Source organism: Lepidochelys olivacea (genome assembly GCF_965140295.1).
Source record: "Lepidochelys olivacea isolate rLepOli2 genome assembly, chromosome: 14".
NCBI classification, from domain to species: domain Eukaryota; kingdom Metazoa; phylum Chordata; order Testudines; family Cheloniidae; genus Lepidochelys; species Lepidochelys olivacea.
The window spans coordinates 15637141-15658010 of NC_140424.1; the positions used below are offsets into that span (position 1 = coordinate 15637141).

The 20870-nt window shown below is 52.5% G+C and overlaps 3 protein-coding genes across 12 annotated transcripts in view; 2 read left to right on the top strand and 1 right to left on the bottom strand.

Moving 5' to 3' along the window:
* Positions 1–6150, top strand: part of ITGB4 (integrin subunit beta 4) — a 58033-nt gene extending 51883 nt beyond the window's left edge. For all 4 annotated transcript variants that reach the window (XM_084647210.1, XM_084647212.1, XM_084647213.1 and 1 more), the window contains 5 exons: positions 10–198; positions 592–747; positions 1122–1286; positions 1782–1898; positions 2565–6150. In XM_084647210.1, the coding sequence (XP_084503336.1) occupies positions 10–198; positions 592–747; positions 1122–1286; positions 1782–1898; positions 2565–2704 (767 nt within the window). In that variant the 3' untranslated portion in view covers positions 2705–6150. The remainder of the gene's footprint in view (positions 1–9; positions 199–591; positions 748–1121; positions 1287–1781; positions 1899–2564) is intronic.
* A 379-nt stretch (positions 6151–6529) lies between these two features.
* Positions 6530–16871, bottom strand: GALK1 (galactokinase 1). Its single transcript, XM_084647227.1, has 8 exons — positions 16544–16871; positions 13625–13814; positions 12757–12876; positions 11624–11759; positions 10138–10319; positions 8241–8391; positions 7316–7478; positions 6530–6798 (listed from the first exon to the last, which is right to left on the bottom strand). The coding sequence occupies exons 1-8, from the start codon at positions 16709–16711 to the stop codon at positions 6703–6705; spliced, it is 1206 nt and encodes a 401-aa protein (XP_084503353.1). The 5' UTR covers positions 16712–16871; the 3' UTR covers positions 6530–6702.
* The window catches only part of LOC311530519 (uncharacterized protein), a 41960-nt gene continuing 34918 nt past the window's right edge, over positions 13829–20870 (top strand). For 3 of the 7 annotated variants that reach the window (XM_084647223.1, XM_084647224.1, XM_084647225.1), the window contains exon 1: positions 13829–16491. Coding sequence is in view for 4 of the 7 variants with exons in the window: in XM_084647218.1 (XP_084503344.1) it covers positions 19656–19692 (37 nt within the window). In the remaining 3 variants the exon portion in view is untranslated. Of the gene's footprint in view, positions 16492–18954; positions 19693–20870 lie in introns of those variants that run through there. The other 4 variants (XM_084647219.1, XM_084647221.1, XM_084647218.1 and 1 more) reach the window with 3 other exon arrangements.

Sequence of the window (20870 nt, forward strand, 5' to 3'; positions counted from 1 at the left end):
CCCCTCCAGGAGAAGTGCACAGACTGAGCATCCCGAACCCCACTCACAACTCGGTGGTGGTGGACAACCTGCTGCCAAACCACTCCTACATATTCAAGGTGAAGGCCCAAAGCGAGGAGGGCTGGGGCCCTGAGAGAGAGGGCGTCATCACCATTGAGTCCCAGGTGGATCCGCAGAGCCCGCTGAGTCCTGTACCAGGTGAGAGGGCACGGCCCTGGCTTCACTCCCCTCCCGTCTCCCTGTGGCTGGGCAATGAGCCGCGGGGCCCCTAGTGCGGAGGGTTCACACACTGCTCCACTGCCCGGGGGGGTATAGAGGCAGGCCTCAGCGTGCGCTGGGGGGTCAGGGGCATGGAGGCAGCACCCCCATGTCGAAGTTTAGGCTCTGTAAGCTCCCAGTTGTAGCTCCTTCACTCCCCCTTTAAAAAGGACACCCCCCACTCTCCTTGAATGCTGCTCCCCAATGCACCAGCTTCAGTTCACTATGCAAACAGCTGAGACTCCCAGCCCATTACAGCAGTGACCTGCATAGACCCAGGCTGCTGCTTCTCTCCCCCTCCCCAGCACTGACCTCTCGCTGTTGCTCCTGCAGGTTCACCGTTTACACTGAGCACCCCCAGTGCGCCGGGACCCCTGGTGTTCACTGCCCTGAGCCCGGAGTCGCTTCAGCTCAGCTGGGAGAGACCCCGCAAGCCCAACGGGGCCATTCTGGGCTACATGGTCACCTGCGAGATGCTGCATGGAGGAGGTATGTTCTCGCTCAGGCTGGGCTGGAAACAAGCCATGGGAGAAGTGACAAACTATCCCTTTGCTGGGGCTAAAGCATAGCATGTCACACCTGCAAACCTGCTCCAGGAACAGAGCCTCCCGCTCTGTTCAATCCCTGAGCAGCCTTAGTGGGGAGGGCTGGGACTGAGACCCAGCCCTGTACTGAAATGGGGATCTTTCGACAGAGAGCCAGGGATGTCATAAGGGGCGGGATGAGGGCTGAGACAAGAATAAAGTGGGGCAGGGAAGAGGTTGGTGGAAACTACAGGAGGGTAGCAGTTTGGTGGGAATGGTGGTGGGCTTTAAGGAGCCATTGTATTCTATTTCATCATACTGTGTTTCTATTTGGATTAGGGGAACCCAGGAATATCTATGTGGAGGGGGACAACCCAGAAACCTCCTTGACAGTGCCCTACCTGAGCGAGAACATCCCCTACAAGTTCAAAGTGCAAGCCAAGACCACGCAAGGGTTTGGGCCAGAGAGAGAGGGCATCATCACCATTGAGTCTCAAGATGGAGGTACCACATTTCTTGTGTATATGCAGGGGAACAAAACAGAACCTGTGGGGGATGGCAGTCATGGGGAGAGCCGGAAACTGGGTCAGGACTCCAGGGTTCTCTTTCCGCCTCTGCTGGTGAAACAATTTGTGCCACAGTTTCGCTATCTGTAGAATGAGGATAATATGTATCTCCCAGGGGCAGCAAGGTTTAATGTAATATTTATAAGGAGCTTTAAGATCCTTGGGTGAGAAAGGAGTCTGAGAACTTATTACTGTTACTTTATTGCCAACCTTCTTCTTTTGATGACTGTGCATCCCCAAGACCCAGCAGCCATCTCACGAGGTCCTTCAGTCTCCCAATCTCTCATGAGCATTCTTGATTTCTTTCTTTAAGGGCTCCTACTGGAACAGTTATGACATAACCTCTCCGCCAGTGATGGGTAGCTAGGGGCTCCATGTGATTGTACAGCTCCTGTGACATTCCCCGAGCTGACTTTTCTCCTTTTCTCTCTAGGAGCTTTCTCACAGTTCGGAGGGCAGCAATACATGAGAGAGGAAGTGTACAACCTCCCCGTGGAATATAACACCAACACCACCATCAGCCACTCCTCTCTGGAGCCCTACTACACGGGTAAGGGCTTACTGTCTGGAATGCTTCAGGCACTGGGGACGGGGCAGATTGTTGTATGGAGTCACAGTCATTGGTGTTGCCCAGTGTAAAGGAAGGTGCCTGGTGTAGTGAAAAGTTACAGCACAATCCTGACTGCCCATAGATCTCAGGGTCCTAGCTCTGCAGACATCCAGGGAGGGGCTATTGGAGGGCTCCTCAAGGCTGTTCAACACTGTAGGCTTTCAGCAGGGTGGGCGAAAGAAGAAAATGAGAGGAAGAATGAACAATTTAAAAAATCATGTTAAATATCCCCATCCCTTCACCCCTGTGGTGCCAAGGGGGGATGATTTGGAGACCCAATAAATTGCTGTCAATGGGAACTGAACCACCACCACTCTGGCCTTGCTGCAGCACTGCCTGCCCTAGTACTGGGTGAATGCCAGTCTGAAATGCGCCATGGTTGCATTTCCAAACGCAGCCCAGGTCCCGCGGTGGCTGATGGCCTTCGTGTGGGGTCCGGCAGAGAATTCTGAACCTTTTGATCCCAACGCACCGGCTAGGGCCCAAAAGCTACTGCTCCTCCTGCAGATACCTGTGTGCAGGTCTGACGGTCCGTCCGGGATAGAGCCAGGGCAGCACCTCACATAGGCCGTCATGCCCACCGCTGACCTGCTCCTTTTGTTGCAGATGGCATGTTGATGACCACCCAGCGGGTGGAGAGCAGTGGCACCCTCACCAAGCAGGTCACCAAAGAGTTTGTCAGCAGGACCATGATGTCCAGCGGAACACTCACCAAACAGATGGAGAGAGAGTTCTTCGAAGCCTGAGCCGGGGAGAGACTGCCAAAGGGGTGTGCGTGTTCAGACTGCAGAGCAGGCTCATGCTCTGGTCAGCTGCCAGGCTCTGGACCGCCGTGCCCACCCAATCTCACCTGGGCATAGAACTGCAGTGGCACTTGACACTCCTTGGAAGCCCACCGCTGTGGAGGCGGCAAGTCAGCGGATGGGGTGGCAAGTGTGTGATTGGCATTTGGAGCTCTCCATTTCTGGGCTGTCCGGCCGAGGATCTCCACTGAGTGATCTGTCGCAGAGGCTTCTCAGTGCAGGGTCATTGGCCAGCCATTTGTGGAGTCCCGTGTAGTATAATCCTTACCTGCTGACTGTGTGTGTGTGTGCTGCCTACCCACTCTCACACCGCTGGCCTCCTGCTGGGAGTTTGACTGCACTGGGCTTTCGTTTGTATTTAAATGTCCCTCTCCCCCTCTGCCTTGTGCGCGACCTGTTATGCAGGGTCATTTTTATTTTCCCAACCTGCTGGCTCAGCCCTGTTCTCCCCCTGTTCATTTCACCAGTGGGAGGCAACTCCACCGTGGTCTGCAAAAGTGCACAGTTCTATTGTTTATAAGCCCGTGTTGCAATGTAGATGGTCAGGGTAATCACTGCATTCCTACCGCACCTGTTTGTGTAAAGCCCCCTGCTGCTAATGTGTGGTACTGCAGTAACAAATGATAGCCTTAATTTGCATAGCATTACCCACAATGCTCTCATGCAATTTTGCTTAACTCTTGTACAGTTTTCCTCGTATATATAAATATATTTTATTATTTTATAAAGAAACCTAGGATCTACAATGAGCATTAAGGACACACAGCTTTTGGGAAACATTTATAATAGCAGGTTTCAGAGTAACAGCCGTGTTAGTCTGTATTCACAAAAAGAGAGGGAGTACTTGTGGCACCTTAGGATGCATCCGATGAAGTGAGCTGTAGCTCACGAAAGCTTATGCTCAAATAAATTGGTTAGTCTCTAAGGTGCCACAAGTACTCCTTTTCTATTTATAATAGCAGAGACTGGTTAAGGAACCTGATTCAAAGCCAGTGGGAAAACGCCCAGTGACTTCAATGGGCTTTAGATCAGTACTTAAATCCTCCACGGTTGATTTCTGCAGTACAGCAACCCAACCCCCTACAGCATCCCAGATCAAGGAGCTTGTGTACTGCAAAGCACACAACAGTCCAGTCTTACTGTAGCTACAGCGTACTCTTGGGCAAAGGCCAAGTAAAGCCTGGAGGACTACAAGGGAAGAATCAGAATTGCTAGTTCAGTGGCATAGGATCGGAAGACATGCACTATAAATGGGTAATATTTTTGTTTTCTTGAAAGACCAAGTTGGTCATAAACCTAAGACCGAAAATCCTTATTGGTATCACTTTTCCCACACTGGAGCTTAGGCAGATACTGTTGCGTGACTTGTAAAGGCATTTGATCCCCTGCCCAATGCAGAGTATTACATTCTACTGTCATCCAGTAAATACAAGATGATGGCAAAGAGAGAAGTGGGGGCGGACAGTCTCTCTCCTTTAGAGTGGATGAACCGAAACCTCAGCCACATCGTTCTTTCCCCAGCATCAGCCATTCCCAGACCACATCGGGGTAGAGAGCTGTGCTGGAACCCTGCCATGCCTAGTTACCGCTTGTGGCAAGGCTGCGGCTGCGTGAGCCTAGTAGCTCCCACGGTCCTGCTACCCATGGCTGAGGGGCTGTCGTGTGTCTGGCCGTTATCCAGTGATCCTTTATTGGTGTTATTGCTGTGTGTCTAGCTCCTGGGTTGATGAGGTATCCTAGCAGCTTGCCATACCCTTTGCTGAGTTCCCTCCCTGCTACTTCCCAACCCAGTGGTGATGGAACCTCTGAATGTTCACTTTCCCAAGGGCATTCATGGCAATGCTGGGACGAGCTTCTCCTTTCTGTCCCACACGCCTCTGCAAACACTGCAGTGAAGCACTAAGTTCTGCCAGCGGGGTGACCCGTTTGTACGTTTCACTGCCCAACCCTCTCCCCGACGGGTGTCTCTGAAGCAAGCGTTTCTGATCATAATGGATCATACTAACCACAGGGCTTGTGCGCTCAGTTCTGTAGTCACATATCCAACACCAGCTATGCCAATGTTTAAGATGGTTATTAACCTAAATCCTTAAGGGAAGATTTGCAAAGGCCCAGAGGGCAGTTAAGTACCCAACTCCTATGGGAAGTCAGTGGGAATTGGACACCTACCTCCTCTTTACACCTTTGAAAATCTCTCCCTAAGCCCCTCCAGGCCACTACACGGCATAAGCTGGCTGAACAAGAGCTGAGGCAGCATGGGCCAAAAGCTAGAACTGTGGATTGGGAGGCAAAACCCCTGACTCATTCCCTGAGCTTTGGCAAGACACTTAACACGCCGGTACCTTGTGGCATATCTGTCAGAGGGGGATGCTAGGGCTCACCTTTGAAATCTACCAACGAGAAATGCTCTTGAATTGCTCCTTGTTTTACATTTGGCTCTGAAGGGGTCTGAGCGTGGACTGGTTCAACTTCACCCTCAGCCAAATAGCATGGGAGCTGCTCATGAGAATTTGGGAAACTGTTTCTAGTAAGAATGGCAGCTCCCACCTTTCATGGGTAAAGCCAGTTTTCAAAGGCTGTGGAACAAAAACAATAGCTGCCCTTATTCCCTGGAGGTGTCGTTTGTTTTATTTAAACAGACTATGGAACTTCTCTGCCTTTCCTTGAGAACCAGGGAGAGCTCACAGTACAGACCATTTCAAGGGCTCAGTCTTGCACCTGCTTCAATGGGAATTTTGCCACTGATTTCCCTGTGAGCCAGACCTGTGTGTGTGGGTGAGAGAGAGAGACACACATTGTCCCCATTGTGCATGACCATCCTGTCCTAAACTTAGGTGGGACCTGGGGCTAGTTTAGTTTTTGATCTAAATACAAGAAGCCCAGTCTGTTAGAAATGAACCAAATGTGATTTTATATAGCCCATTAGAAATAATTTAGTTACTGAATGAATGTCCAGTTGGCAGTTGCCTTATATTTCAGTTCCTGGCATGGAAGAAAGTATTTTCAGCTAAAGTGGCATTTCACCAAAGCCACACCATGTTGCACTGTAGCCTCCCTTTGCTGTGCATCACAGTGCTTTGTACTGTAGTTATAACACACTGATTCACTGCCTCAAGAGAGTTCACATAATAATTGTAACCAAAGAGTTAATTAAGTTATCTGGGGCAGAATGCAGCCTGTTAGCTGATCCCAATTCTAACAACCTGCCCTTTTAAAAAGGTTTGTACAGAAGAGCCACAATAGAACATAACCACTTTTTTGTAGCTTTCATCAGATAAGGACAATTGTCGGCATATGAATACTTCTGGTGTGTACCAAGGAAGAGTCTGTCTGCAGGTGTTCTGGACCACATGGCTTTATATTGCACTTAATAAACAAGTTTCTCTCTAGTCTGGTTGCCCCATTTATTTCAAAAATTCAGAGATAAAGATTGATCGTTGCACAAGCTGGCAAGGGATGAGTTATGGTGGCTAGAATGTACCATGCTCCCAGCATATCATGGACTCCTCCTCTCAAGCTATTTGGCACATGGACCTCTGCCATCCTAGTCCCTTACACTTCCCTTCAGTAATTACTGAGCTTCATGCAAGTCATTACTACATTGCCACTACATGTTGCCCATACCACTGCAGTAATCTGGATCAGTCTCTGGTCTGTTCACAGAGTTAACCCCAGTGTGACTGTAAGTCACACTTACGTTTGTGTAACTGAGATCAGAATATGGTCTCCAGTGGTTTAGACTGAGATGGTTAAGTCAAGAGGCAGAACTGTTGTGCAAAATTAGTTTTATTACTTGAGTGACACAGATTTGTACATTTCCCTGTGTTCCGTTGTGAAGTTAGAAACAGAGCCACGTTTGATCTCCTGCAGGAGGAAGGGGGAAGGCAGCTGGCCCAGAAATTTTCCTCTGACACCGTTGAGGACCCAGAGATCAGAGCGCCCTATGTAGAAAGGGAAGTCACTCTGTACAGAGGCTGTGCCTTTGCCCCATCTGAAGGAGTAGTGAAATAGAAAGTAGCTGTGCCATTGTACTTCTCCTAAGAGACAAAAGGAGAAGCAAGCACTGAAGAGTGCAACAGAGTCGGCATGCTAATGCAATGGGCCATGCGATCAGAACGGAAGCTACTGCTGGACTGAGCATTATTGGCCCCCAACCACAACTCATTTCATATACACTTCAGTAGAGCCATCTGATAGGACTAGTAAAATGGTCACATTGAGACTAGAGCCCTAGCGAGCCAAAGGTCCTATAGCCTCATTACCAATCCAAGTCCCCCAAGCAAGGTCTCCAGCTACGTGTCACTTTGCTTATTCACTCTGAGATATTCTCTGGAGAAACTCGTCTGTCTCACTATCCCAGCCTTATCTATGCAGGGGAAAGCCAGAACGGAGGCTGAGCAGCCTTTTCAGCCATCTTCCTTGGGCCTGATCCTCCTCTGCCTCGGACCTTGCCTGGTCAGAATTCTCCACTCAAACTGGTGGAGCCGGGCTCTGCACTGCCAGCCCTAAGGCCAGGCTGAAGGCCAGAGCTATGGCGTTAGAAGGGCTACGTACCTTGATGTGCTGCAAAGCTTCCTCTGCTGCTGCAGCCTCCAGCAGCGTGACCGTGCAGCCTCCAAAGCCTCCGCCTGTCATCCTGCTGCCATAAACCCCACTGACATCCAGTGCTGCAGCGACCAGCTCATCCAGCTCAGGACAGCTGACCTCATAATCATCCCTGGGAAACACAAACCAGAGTCTGGGCAGCCTGCCAGTGCCGCGTCCCTGTAAATGCATTCTGAACACCCAACCCTATGGAGATGGAAGATTCATTTGATTCCTCCTGAGGTCGAATTTCAGGGCCAGTCCTAGAAACACATGCATTTGCTAGCCAAAATGGAGAGGGCAAGGGTCTCTCAAACTGCGGGCCCCGGCAGGCCCAGCTGCTGGGGTTAGCCTGGCACATTCCCTTCAGTGGTAGGAGTATTGGGTAACTGGCCATGGGCATGCTTGAGGAGCAGGGGCAGAGGCCTCCTTCTGAATCATAGACTATCAGGGTTGGAAGGGACCTCAGGAGGTCATCTAGTCCAACCCCCTGCTCAAAGCAGGATCAATCCCCAATTTTTGCCCCAGATCCCAAATGGCCCCCCCCCAAGGATTGAACTCACAACCCTGGGTTTAGTAGGCCAATGCTCAAACCACTGAGCTGTCCCTCCCCCTGTACAGAGGCTGTGCCTTTGTCCTCTGGTACAGACCAACGCAGAGGCTGTAGAACAGGCTCTTCTCTGCAATTATTCCTAAAGTCGGTCACTTAGTGCAGGCTGTTCCCCTCCGCAACGCTGAGCTGTGGGAGAGACTAGATAGGACACTGCGTGAAAAATCTCATGGTTTAAGCTGTCCACGTTGCTCTCCTTGTGTCCCCTCCTTGGGCCCTGAGAGCTATAGCTATCCTACCCCCAGCTGGAGTGTCCCTACCCAGCGGGGCTGGCGACGCCCGTACCGGAGGGAGTTGTGACTCTCCACCATCAGCCTCCCAAATGCCCTGTAGTCCCTGGCCTGCAGCGCCTGCGCCGCCCGGGAGGTGCGCTCTATTTCTCCGATGACATGCCTCGCGCGCCGGTACACCTCCTCGCTCAGCAGGGCCCGGGCAGCTGGAGACACACAAGGCTGGACTGAGACGCTACCCACGGCCTAGAGCCTCCAAACGGGATCACCTGGAATGGAGCTCCATGCTGCCCTGCACCTTTTGAGTTCACGTCTTTATCTGCCCCCGCAGAGGCACCAAGCTCACTCCATATGCAGTCCCTACCCCTCTTCCTGTCCCCCTCAGGTGCCAAGCTCGCTCCCCACACCGTCCCTGCCCCTCTCCCACAGCCTCCCACCCAGCTCGCTCCCCACACCGTCCCTGCCCCTCTCCCACAGCCTCCCACCCAGCTCGCTCCCCACACCGTCCCTGCCCCCCTCCCACCCAGTGCCGCCCAGCTCGCTCCCCACACCGTCCCTGCCCCTCTCCCACAGCCTCCCACCCAGCTCATTCCCCACACCGTCCCTGCCCCTCTCCCACAGCCTCCCACCCAGCTCGCTCCCCACACCGTCCCTGCCCCTCTCCCACAGCCTCCCACCCAGTGCCGCCCAGCTCGCTCCCCACATCGTCCCTGCCCCTCTCCCACAGCCTCCCACCCAGCTCGCTCCCCACACCGTCCCTGCCCCTCTCCCACAGCCTCCCACCCAGCTCGCTCCCCACACCGTCCCTGCCCCTCTCCCACAGCCTCCCACCCAGCTCGCTCCCCACACCGTCCCTGCCCCTCTCCCACAGCCTCCCACCCAGCTCGCTCCCCACACCGTCCCTGCCCCTCTCCCACAGCCTCCCACCCAGCTCGCTCCCCACACCGTCCCTGCCCCTCTCCCACAGCCTCCCACCCAGCTCGCTCCCCACACCGTCCCTGCCCCTCTCCCACAGCCTCCCACCCAGCTCGCTCCCCACACCGTCCCTGCCCCTCTCCCACAGCCTCCCACCCAGCTCGCTCCCCACACCGTCCCTGCCCCCCTCCCACCCAGTGCCGCCCAGCTCGCTCCCCACACCGTCCCTGCCCCTCTCCCACAGCCTCCCACCCAGCTCATTCCCCACACCGTCCCTGCCCCTCTCCCACAGCCTCCCACCCAGCTCGCTCCCCACACCGTCCCTGCCCCTCTCCCACAGCCTCCCACCCAGCTCATTCCCCACACCGTCCCTGCCCCTCTCCCACAGCCTCCCACCCAGCTCGCTCCCCACACCGTCCCTGCCCCTCTCCCACAGCCTCCCACCCAGCTCATTCCCCACACCGTCCCTGCCCCTCTCCCACAGCCTCCCACCCAGTGCCACCCAGCTCATTCCCCACACCGTCCCTGCCCCTCTCCCACAGCCTCCCACCCAGCTCGCTCCCCACACCGTCCCTGCCCCTCTCCCACAGCCTCCCACCCAGCTCGTTCCCCACACCGTCCCTGCCCCTCTCCCACAGCCTCCCACCCAGCTCGCTCCCCACACCGTCCCTGCCCCTCTCCCACAGCCTCCCACCCAGCTCGCTCCCCACACCGTCCCTGCCCCTCTCCCACAGCCTCCCACCCAGCTCGCTCCCCACACCGTCCCTGCCCCTCTCCCACAGCCTCCCACCCAGCTCGCTCCCCACACCGTCCCTGCCCCTCTCCCACAGCCTCCCACCCAGTGCCGCCCAGCTCGCTCCCCACATCGTCCCTGCCCCTCTCCCACAGCCTCCCACCCAGCTCGCTCCCCACACCGTCCCTGCCCCACTCCCACCAGCTCCCGCCCCCGCAGTCGCCCAGCTCGCTCCCCACACTGTCTCACAAGATTTAGGCTGCAGCAGACTGTTCTGGTGACCCAAGGAAGACGTTGCACTCACCCTCCAAGTCGGCCAGACAGGCCTCCCTCAGACTGGCCTTGCCCAGAGCCTTCGCTGCCTCCTCGCACTGGCGCCGGCGTGTGGGGTACTCGCTGCCCGTCAGCGCGTGCCGCACGTTGGAGTTGGTGATGAGAACCACCAAGCTGGGGTCAGTCAAAGGCAAGAGGAAAGTCTCCAGCGACCTGGAACAGAGGTCACAGCAGGGTCACAGGGACGGGACCCTGACGAGCTGGGAGCTGCCCTGGAGCAGCCACCTTGGTGCGCCTCAGGAGCCTGCGTTACAGCGAGGCCACGGACATCGCTCTGAGGCTCAGAGCCACCTAGGAACAAAGCCAGTGTTACGGCTGCTCTCCACCCACACAGCTGGGAGGCTGGTATCTCTAAGGGGGCAGAGTTAAGGTGGTTTGTGCACCTTGATGCTGGATTTTCATCATCTCAGCAATCGTATTGCAGTATCAGCCACAGGCCCAAGTCAGGGCTCTATTTTACTAGGCCCTGCATGCGCAGATAAAGCTAGTCCTCCCTACCCAGCGCTTACCCTCTACATAAGCTACCCCAGGTGTTTGGGGGCTCTTCAGTTTAACCTTAAGCTCTCTGGGGCTGTCATTTACTCGGGGTTTGTACAGCACCTACCACAACGGGGGCCCAACCTGGTCATGGTCAGTAGGCACTACTGCAATGGAAAGGTTCAATAGTAACTCTGGAGTTCCTGGCCCTCCAAGTGTGGGTTTTACTGGCCATGATCCTGTAAGGATTTTTACCATGAAGTTACAGACCTGATTACTGTCAGGGTTTTACTGTTCAAGTCATTGCATTCCCATAATCACCCTGTGGAAGGCTATCCTGCATCCACAGCTATGGAGCATCTTGTGGCCCTATCCCAAGCTCTCTGTGGCTTGTGTCTGAATGGCTTGATCCCGAAAGCTGGGGAGTGCTGGATAGTGGGGACTTTGACCCTTTGTCACTGGCCGAAGGTCACGGGATGCTACAAGTTCCAGTAGGCAGCAGCTCACCTTGCTGTCTGAATTCCCAGGCTAGGCTTGCCCTTGCCCAGCCAGCTAGATACTATACATAAGAGTTACACTGTGCAACCAGGACAAGGCAGCGATTCTGCTCTGTGGGAGGCAGTGTCCTCTAGCAGAACACAGGACTGAGAATTGGCAGACCCGGGCTGTAATCCCAGCTCTGCTGGCCTGCTCAAGGTCACACAGGATGGCCAAGGACAAATTCTCACCTAGGTTGAGGACCCTTTATGCCACTCCACGTATAAATGTAATTCACTTCCAAAGCCCTTGACACTTCCAGAGTGGTACAAAGGGGCCTTAATGTAACTGGGTGTCTGGCCCTGCACCTCTCCAAGCCTCTGTTATGAGGCATAGTAGGCAGATGATCATGAAGCGCTTTGAGATCCTTGGAGGGAAGGTGCTGTAGAAATGCAGAGTATCATCATTAGATGGTATAGTAAGCTATGAGTCCATGTCCTAACCTGCAGTCTATCAGCAATGCATGGCCCTCTTTGCCCATCACAGATATGAACTGGTCCATGATCCCACAGGGCATACCAGCAAATGTGTGCTCAGCTTTCTGGCAGGCCAGAGCCTTGGCTACTAAGTCCCCATCATCTGTGCCAAATGAGAAAGAGAGAGATTAGCATGGTGCCTGCTTTGTGCCATTTCCCACCTTGCCCAAGGGACCTGGGGGTGAGATGCGGGGGGCGGAATTAAAGCTCATTTTCACTTTCTTTCATTACAGAGCCAGCACTGCAGCCGCCTGTTTAAAGAGGGCTAGATTTATAGCTAGAGATCACTCCCAACTAAAACAGTTCAGCCTCCAAATCCAAATTCTGTGGCTTGAACCCATCTCTGCTCATGACGTTTGCAGCTATGCAAGCGAAGGGGAATTGCAGCCTGGGTGAAATTCACCCCCCTGCAGACAGCCTGTGCAAGGCCTCAGAACAGAGCTTAAGAACAGAGCTTAAGGGAGGTATAAACCGGGTATGTAGCATATTCTGTGCTTAGTTCTGTTACTGATCATATACCAGATGGGGTCACAAGGAATCTTCCCCACCCATGTGCAACACTGCACAATCTAGGCGCACTCTTCCCCAGGATGAGGGGCACATTTGTCGTCTTCTCAGGCATCACATGTTCCGGCCACAATCACAGACAGGGTACCAGGCTGCATGGACCAATCCAGTCACCATATGTTGGATACCACATCCTTCAGCCAGAATTTGATTTGACACACTAGCGGGGAAGGGTGGAAGTGCGGCTATTTTTTCACACTTGCTCCCTAAGGACCATTCTCCACTCATCCTGGCCAATCCAAAGAACTTCCTGGTTGATTCTCAACAGAGAGAGAGAGTTCTTATTAATCCCATGCAGAGTTAGCCAGGGATCTGGAGGGGCCCTGTTGGAAGGGATGGGCTCTACCTCTGGGCAAGGAGAGCAGCTCAGTAGCTGTGATGCAGCTCTCAGTGGAGGTGAAGGGGAGAACTAGAATCACAGCGTCTCCTATAGTGTCTCTTGGCCAGCACCTGGATTTGGCACAGAGGATCCCAAAAGAGAGGTTCTCTCTTGCACCAGGCTTGTGGAGCTGATGAACTGGCTGCTGTGTTACCTGGGCAGAGCTGCTGCAGAAAGGTATACGTAGCCACTTCCAGAGAGGCTGAACTAGACAGGCCACCGCCCAGGGGAACGTTACTGGCTATCACTGCGTTGAAGCCTGGGAGAGGACCGGCTGTAATGGAGACAAAAAACAAAGGGGAGAAGGAGAATGAGCCCAACCAGAGTCAAGACAGAAAATGAAGTGGACTTGGACGGGTGATACCCCTAGGAGTACAACACCCCATGGGAGGCAGCTGCCACTGGAGAGAGGCTGGGGAAAGTATGTCCAGTTTAGAAAGGCCGGTAGCAACCAGGCTGTGTCTGACCAGATAGAGGGCAGGTGAAGGCCGTCTCTGAGGAGCGGAGAACTACAGCTGTAATGAGCTGATTCAGGGTCCATCTCTAACTCTTCTGCTCTCACTCCCAAGAGGCAACCCAGGCAACCAAGCTGTATCCTGACACCATGCTTGGCACACTGCTGTTTGGTCTCTCTATAGTTGGAGCCCAGTGCTGGGACAGCAGCTTCAGGGAAAGGAAAGGGCAGTGGAGGAAGATATCCCTTACTCACAGCCAGTTCCGCCATGGAGCAGTCACTTCTGGGAGCAGGAAGGCAGGCTGCCTGGTGGTGGGAGAGAGATGGCACCTGGGTTTCAGGCACCATCTTGTAGTCACAGACAAGACATGAATGGAACAGCAGCTGCAGGGATCAGCTGCGTTTCACCAACGTTCAGCTGGAAGTGAGGCTACAGTTGTTCCTAGTTCTGTCCCAGTCGCATTGTAACACCCACCCTCCCAACCAGAGCACGCTGCATCCTGAGCGCCTGCAGGAACATTGCTGACCCAAACAGCTCTCCCGCTGCCCAGGTGTGTTTGGACCTTACCTCGGTAATGCTGGATCACACCCTTCACATAGTTAGCCCAGTGAGGTTCCCCGGGCTTCAGGGTGTTTCTTTCTGTCGGAGCTGGAAACTGCACCCTTTTGGGCTCCTCTGCCTCCTCTGCGGTTGTAATGATGGATATTGTTCCGTCCTGCCTTGGGCTCCCGACCACCACGGTGCCCAGCTGCAGGGCCTGCGGAGAGAGACGTTGGCTGAACCCCACCCAGTGCAAAAGGAAATGATGGAAACCTGCAACATGTCCTGCTTCCAGAAAGCCAGCGCAACTGACGGTGCAGAGATACCTGAGGGTCTTGGTATTAAGGCTGGGATCCTACTCCCACTGGGAAACTGGCCATAGGGAACAGGCTGGAGCCCCGAGGAGCAGGAATTTCCCACTCTCTATGAACCGGTCGCTACTTTGTTTCTCTTATCACAAGGATGGTGACGACCTTGCTGCCATGTCTTGCAATTAAGATACCCAAACAACCTTAACGCTGCCCCCAGAGAGACACCAGCCTTCCTATATATAGAGCGGCAGAACTATACACGTGTGCAGAGATGATGCTCTTAGGATTGCCTCCCGGTCAGGATTTTATTCCCTGGGCCGATTTGTTCACATGAAAAGCAGCCTTGAATAAATTAAAAAAAAAAACACACTGATTCCCCATCCTCGAGCAGGAGACCCAAAGGCATTACTGTGCTGTGCTAGCTCTTTGGTGGCCTGTAGGAAACCAGTATAATAGTTTCCGCCTAGCTGCTAGCGGACAGGTCATCACATCACAAATGCCATCCTCACAGCCGAGGCTCCATGGAAAGCGAGGGCATCACACTGGCCTTTTCTCCTAGGGTTTCCCCAGTGTTACCACTGCCATACAAAGTCCTAGTCAGAGACCAAGTTACTGGAGTCAACATTTGTCCCAGGCAGTCAAAAGGGCAGAAAACTCTGCTGAGCATCAAAAGGTGTTTGCAAATTAAAAGTTAGAGAGGCAGAAACTATGGAGTGAGTAAAGAAAAGAAGGAGAATTAAGCAGTTTAACTGCCCAGTTGTTGCCTCAGGACATCGCTTCGGAATAGGGGAAGGGCAGTACAACCCATCTGTAACCTCGTTTACGCAGGGCCATGTTACCTGTCGTGCTCGGTGGTGAGACAGCAGCCCTGAAGGAGATGGAGTTGTAATTACAGGCCAAGCTGAAGATCATCAAAAGACAGGCTCCCAAATCCATATTTAAGACCTAAATAAGTGGCATGATTTGCAAAAGCCCTGCTGAGCACGGGAAGTCGAAGGGCACTCAGCACCTTTGGAAATTAGGCCATTTATTGAGATGCCAGAAAAAAGGATTGAGGAGTCATCCACGGTTGGAAATCTTGGCCTGAAGCTGTTTTCCGTAGTGCTGTGCCCACACGGTGGGGCTCTAAGTCCGCTGTCTGACACTTGTTTGGTTCCTGGAATGGCAGGAAGATGAGAATGGTTCCTACCTTCTCCAATGAGTTATCCTATGACCTAGAATTCTTGTTTGGGGAAGTTAATCCAAGCCCAGACCAAGAGGCTGCTAAGAAGTGCTTCTGAACACACCCAGCATGTCTGGTAGCGCTGCCACTGGACAGCCACAGCTCAGGCCAAAAAGCATTACACAGTGATGGGGGAAAGCGTAACAGTTTATTAAAATGGGGGACTGTTATTGTCCTTAGGCCTGATTTTTATCCATAAGAACATAACATAAGAATGGCCGTACTGGGTCAGACCAGGGCCATCTAGCCCAGTGTCCCGTCTTCTGACATTGGCCAATGCCAGGTGCCCCAGAGGGAATGAACAGAGCAGGTAATCATCAAGTGGTCCATCCCCTGTCGCCCATTCCTAGCTTCTGGCAAACAGGCTAGGGACACCATCCCTGCCCATGGCCATTGATGGACCTATCCTCCATGAATTTATCTAGTTCTTTTTTTAACCCTGTTATAGTCTTGGCCTTCACAACATCCTCTGGCAAGGAGTTCCACAGATTGACTGTGCACTATGTGAACAAATACTTCCTTTTGTTTGTTTTAAACTGACTGCCTATTAATTTCATTTGGTGACCCCCCCCCCCATTTCCTGTGTTATGAGGAGTATAAATAACACTTCCTGATTTACAAAAAGAAAAGGAGGACTTGTGGCACCTTAGAGACTAACCAATTTATTTGAGCATGAGCTTTCGTGAGCTACAGCTCACTTCATCGGATGCATTCAGTGGATTTTTCAGTGGAGATTTACTTTCTCCACACCAGTCATGATTTTATAGACCTCAATCAGATCCTCCCCTTAGTTGTCTCTTTTCAAAGCTGAAAAATCCCACTCTTATTAAACGCTCCTCATATGGCCGACACACCAGCCCCCTAATAATTTGTGTTGCCCTTTTCTGAAACTTTTCCAATTCCAATATAATCCAATACAATCCAACATCCAGAGCCGAGTGAACGAGCTCCTGTCTGTACAGCACCGTGCTGATCTAAAGAAAGGCTGTGGCGGAGCGGGAAGAATTTGTTTTGCTGGGACTGAGTGTGAGCGCTGAGATCCAGGCGGGAGGGGGGCTCTTTATCCCGCCGCAGTTCTGGGGGAAGGGGCGGTTCAGTTTGTGGCTCTCTGTGCAGTGACGCCCCGGGTAACCAACACGAGCGACAAGCGTTCGTCTCGCGAGCCAGGGAGCTGCAGAAACACGGAGGGAGACAGACAGCAACTTGCATTCACACGCGGAGGACCCTGCTCCCGACCCTCGCAACAATGCGGACTTCGTCCCACGCTCCTCTATGAAAGAACGGGATCGCATGGAAGTGCCTGGGTTTGCTGCACCCGAGTCGTGGGGGAAGGCGGGGGTGCCGGCACGGCCACAGCCCAAGTAACGCTTCGGCGGCCCCCCCCAAGCCCAGCCCCTCTGCCCTCCCCCTTACCATAGGCAGCACGAAGCCCTGGTTGTAGTCCGTGTGCTCTCCGATCAGGTTCACCCTGCCGGGGGCTGACACCGCGAGCTCAGGGTCCGCCCCTGCGAAGGCCCCTCGGTACGCCACCCGGGCCTGCGCCAGCAGCGAGCCGAGATCGGCCTCCCTTCGCCCGGCCATGCTCCGCAGGGGGCTGGGAGCGCGGGGTTGCAACGTTCCACCACGGAAGGCCCGGCTGCAACAGCAGCAACAAGGCGAGGGCCATGCCGCCAGGGCCTCCCCCCGCCTCGCGCTTCCTGCCTGCGCCGGAGGCTTCTCTACTGCCCTGCCCCACCCCTTGGCCTGGAGCTGGTGAATTTCTTTGGCTCGGTTCGGTTATTTCCCCTCCCACATCAGGCGGGTTGAATAGTAACCCGGTTCAATGATTAACCCTTTGCATCTTCCACCAGAGGATCTCAAATCTCGCCAGAAGGGCGCACCCTAAAACCAGAAAGGACCCCCCCCCCAGCCACACAGTGGGGGAGCTGCCTATGTGCTCCAGTCTCTGTAGAAAACCCCGCGTCTTCCTTTGGGACTCCCGGGCTCTAAAGGCGGGGCTGCTGGAGTGGAGAACCAGAGAGCATTTGCTGGGTGAAGTGTGGTTACTTTTCTGGTGCAGGGTGGCTTTCCCAGGAGATACTGCTTTTGGTGAAGGAGTGGTCATTCCATCGGTACCTACAGCTCTTCTCAGGCCCTGAGTATACTGTAGGGACAGTTTGCACGTTTTTCTAACACCAGCTCAGCTCTACCGGTGTTAGCTACTTTGGAAATCCTAGCGTAGATGGGCCACTGGCTGCTGTTGTTTTTAACAGTGTCCATTAGACCTGCCCTGATCACGGGTACTTGACACAGTGTTAAAAACCCTGGTGGTACCTGGTGACCTCTCTACACTAGAGTTCCCAGTGTTGCTAACAGAGGTGAGCAATGTATAGAAAATGACCTTAGTGCAGACAGTGGCCTCAGAGATGAGGGTAGGGTGCGGCTGTCTCAGGCAAAGGGGAGGGAAGGGAGAAGCCAAGGAGATAGCCTTTTTCTGGGGGTTTCAGAGTAACAGCCGTGTTAGTCTGTATTCGCAAAAAGAAAAGGAGTACTTGTGGCACCTTAGAGACTAACCAATTTATTTGAGCATGAGCTTTCGTGGGGGATTCTCCAGATTCACATAGTTCCGTGTGAATGTCCCAGGATCTCCATTGGATCCAAAAATGCCCATTTCCATCACAGCCATGTTGGTTTTCTTTGAAAAACTGAACCCCTAAACATTTTTCAGTTTTCAGCAACCCCCCCCCCCAAAAAGTGGTTGTCAGTTGCAATAAATAAATACACCAAATATTAAAAAATCAGTTTTGGCAGTTTGATTTTTCAATGGAAACCAAAAAATATTAGAAGAAAAATGTTTTTTTCCCCCATTTTTGTTAAACGTTTTTTGCAAGTGACAAAATTATTTTTTTGGCCATCTCTGTTAGCCATACAGCCTTCCCTCTCCCTGCTGGCTCAAAGTCTTTATCCATCCATCTATACTGCATTTATCACAGTGGTGTCAGCCTCTCCATCTGCTAGAAAGATCTGCCTTTAATATGTGCAAATTCTAAATGATGGGGTTTGGGATTCATGTGTTACCATCCCACCTTCTTTCCACTGTAAGGAAAGCATGGCATATTAACTAACAGCCTCCCCACAACCCTTTTAAGTAGGGTGACCAGATGTCCCGATTTTATAGGGACAGTCCCGATTTTTGGAGCTTTTTCTTACATTGGCACCTATTACTCCCCACCCCTTGTCCTGATGTCTAACACTTGCTATCTGGTCACCCTACTGTTAAGAAGCCAGGTCATTTTATGGATGAGGGGACTGAGGCCTGGAGAAGTTAACAAAAATGTATAAGGTTTCGGGATGCATTGCGTGAGAGATGCTATATGAAATAAAATGTATTAATTATTCATAAAATCATAGAATATCAGGGTTGGAAGGGACCTCAGGAGGTCATCTAGTCCAACCCCCTGCTCAAAGCAGGACCAATCCCCAACTAAATCATCCCAGCCAGGGGTTTGTCAAGCCTGACCTTAAAAATGATTATTAATTGTATGTGGCATTATCAGCTTGCAGGGCTACCAGCAACATTTCCTATCTGTAACCTGTAAGACCAATGTGTTATTCAGGTGAATTTTCTTTCAGTTTACAAATGTCCAGAGAATCCTTAAGTGAGTTGTGGATCTGTCTAATGTAGTTGTTGTTTTGATTGCACTCATCTTTGTAGTTTCTAAGCAATATTATAGCAGTAAAGATGAAGGCACAAATGTTAATTTAAAACCTTTTAGTCTCATGGTGAAAGGCTTTACAATGTGTGTTTCAATGAGATACTAAAATTTCACGCACCAAATTAGTTTTAAATCTCACTCTGTCATGCCGTGATAGCCCTGGGGCTAACGTGAGATGCACAGTCCTCCTATCTGTCATTGCAAACACCCCTAGTTTGGCCTTGTTAATTATTACAGTCTGATTTAATTGTATGGCTGTAGTGCAGACAGTAATGTGAAGAAATGTAGTTGATTGAATGTTGTTGCATTTGGAGATCCTGGTGTTTGTTTAATGGGAACTAAAAGGCACATTCAGGAATAATACCAAGTAATGATAATGAGGTCTGGCTTTTCCTTGGCCCTCCACAGAGGTGTCAGGATGCAACCCACCCACTTCAGGACTGTTTCTCTGATCAGCGTCATCACGCCGCTGACTTGTTGCAGGATAATAAGTATCAACATTCCAAAGCTGCTGGAAGAGCCTAAAATCTCTTCCGGGGAGGGGTGTCTGTAGCCCCTCCTAATCATTCACCCCAGACCACCATCCCGGGAGCATGATTCGTCTCCCTCCAGGAGAGCTGATGAGTCCATTCCAGCTTCCCTAATGCACAGCCTTGTATTGGGCTCCCAGCAAAGACACTGAACTGGGCCTTGCTCCCTCTGCTCCCCCCGTCTGCTGCAGAGTGAGTGGTATCTCCCAGTATGTTGCCCTGTGTTTGCGGAAGGGACTCACAGTCGTCACTGGGTGGAGCCCTGCAGGTGTCTGTCGGGCTGCTGCGGAGGGGGGCGGCATGACTGGGAAAGAGCCACTGCTGGGGACCCTGAAAGGTGAGTGGCTGGAGGAGGGGGGAGATGCAGGCACCTGTGCGCGGCTGCATGGTTGGAGGGATTTACAAGGGGCTGGGTGAGAGGAGGGGTGAGACTGATGCTGCTTTGAATTGGGCAGGTGCCAGAGAGCTTGGGGGAGACTTGAGAGCCAGGCTGCCCTCCTGTTTTGCAAAGTGAGGACTCCTCTGGGGGATTGATGTCTTCAAGAGGGTCTGAGTGTAAATGCTGAGCTCAGTTCCCTGGTAAGGTTGCCATCCCCTGCTCTGGCTTTCCTGGGTCTGGCTAGCCTTTTTGTGGGGACGGTGGCCCTATGGACAATGATTATGGGACACTGACAAGGTCCTGAATTTGATCTTGGGGCCCACGGTGATGCAGTGAGATAACACCATTGCTTTGTGATGTAAGCATTGCCATTTTGCACCGAGACACCACGGTGAGGGGTTTTATAGAAAACCAGCAGGGTGAGGGTGAGAGAGATTGTTCTGCACGTGGCAGCCCTAGCTGGGAACAGTACAGAGACAGCATGGTCAGCTGAGGGGGGAGTTTACCTCTCCCAGAGCTCTTGAGCGACCCCCATGTGGTTGAATGAAGAGGGGGCATTAACATGCTCTGGTGAGAGTTGCTTACAGCCTGGAAGGCTGGTTTGACCAGTACAGGATATTTGAGGGAAGTAATAAAATGGGAGCACGGGAAGATCCTGGTACACACCTCACTGCCCGTCTCCTCTACACACACGCTTCTGTCAGAACACCAGCTTCGTGCCTTAGAACACACTGGGGAGTGGGGAAAACCTGCTGTAATTACTCACTGTACCGTATGCTGAGACCTGTGTATGCATTCCCTGGGAGACTCTGTGTATCTGCAAGGGCCTTAGACTCATTTGTGTTCATGGGGTTTGAGCTGCCACCTGCAAAGCTGAGCAAATGCTGCTGAAACACCTGTGCAGAATCTGCCATGGAATCAACAGCCTGCTAAAGGAAAGTCCAGTCTCCTCCTTCAGGCAGGCTGTAATAACCCACAGCCACTTTTCTTCTGGGTTGTCATCCTTTCCAAGTAGAGACTAATTTCTCCTTCAAAGGATGGTGACCCCACCATGCATTTTTCCTTTACATCCAGCTGTTCCCTTCCCTGGAAACCAGCCAACCCTTCACTTGTGTATTTTTGGTACTATCTTTGCT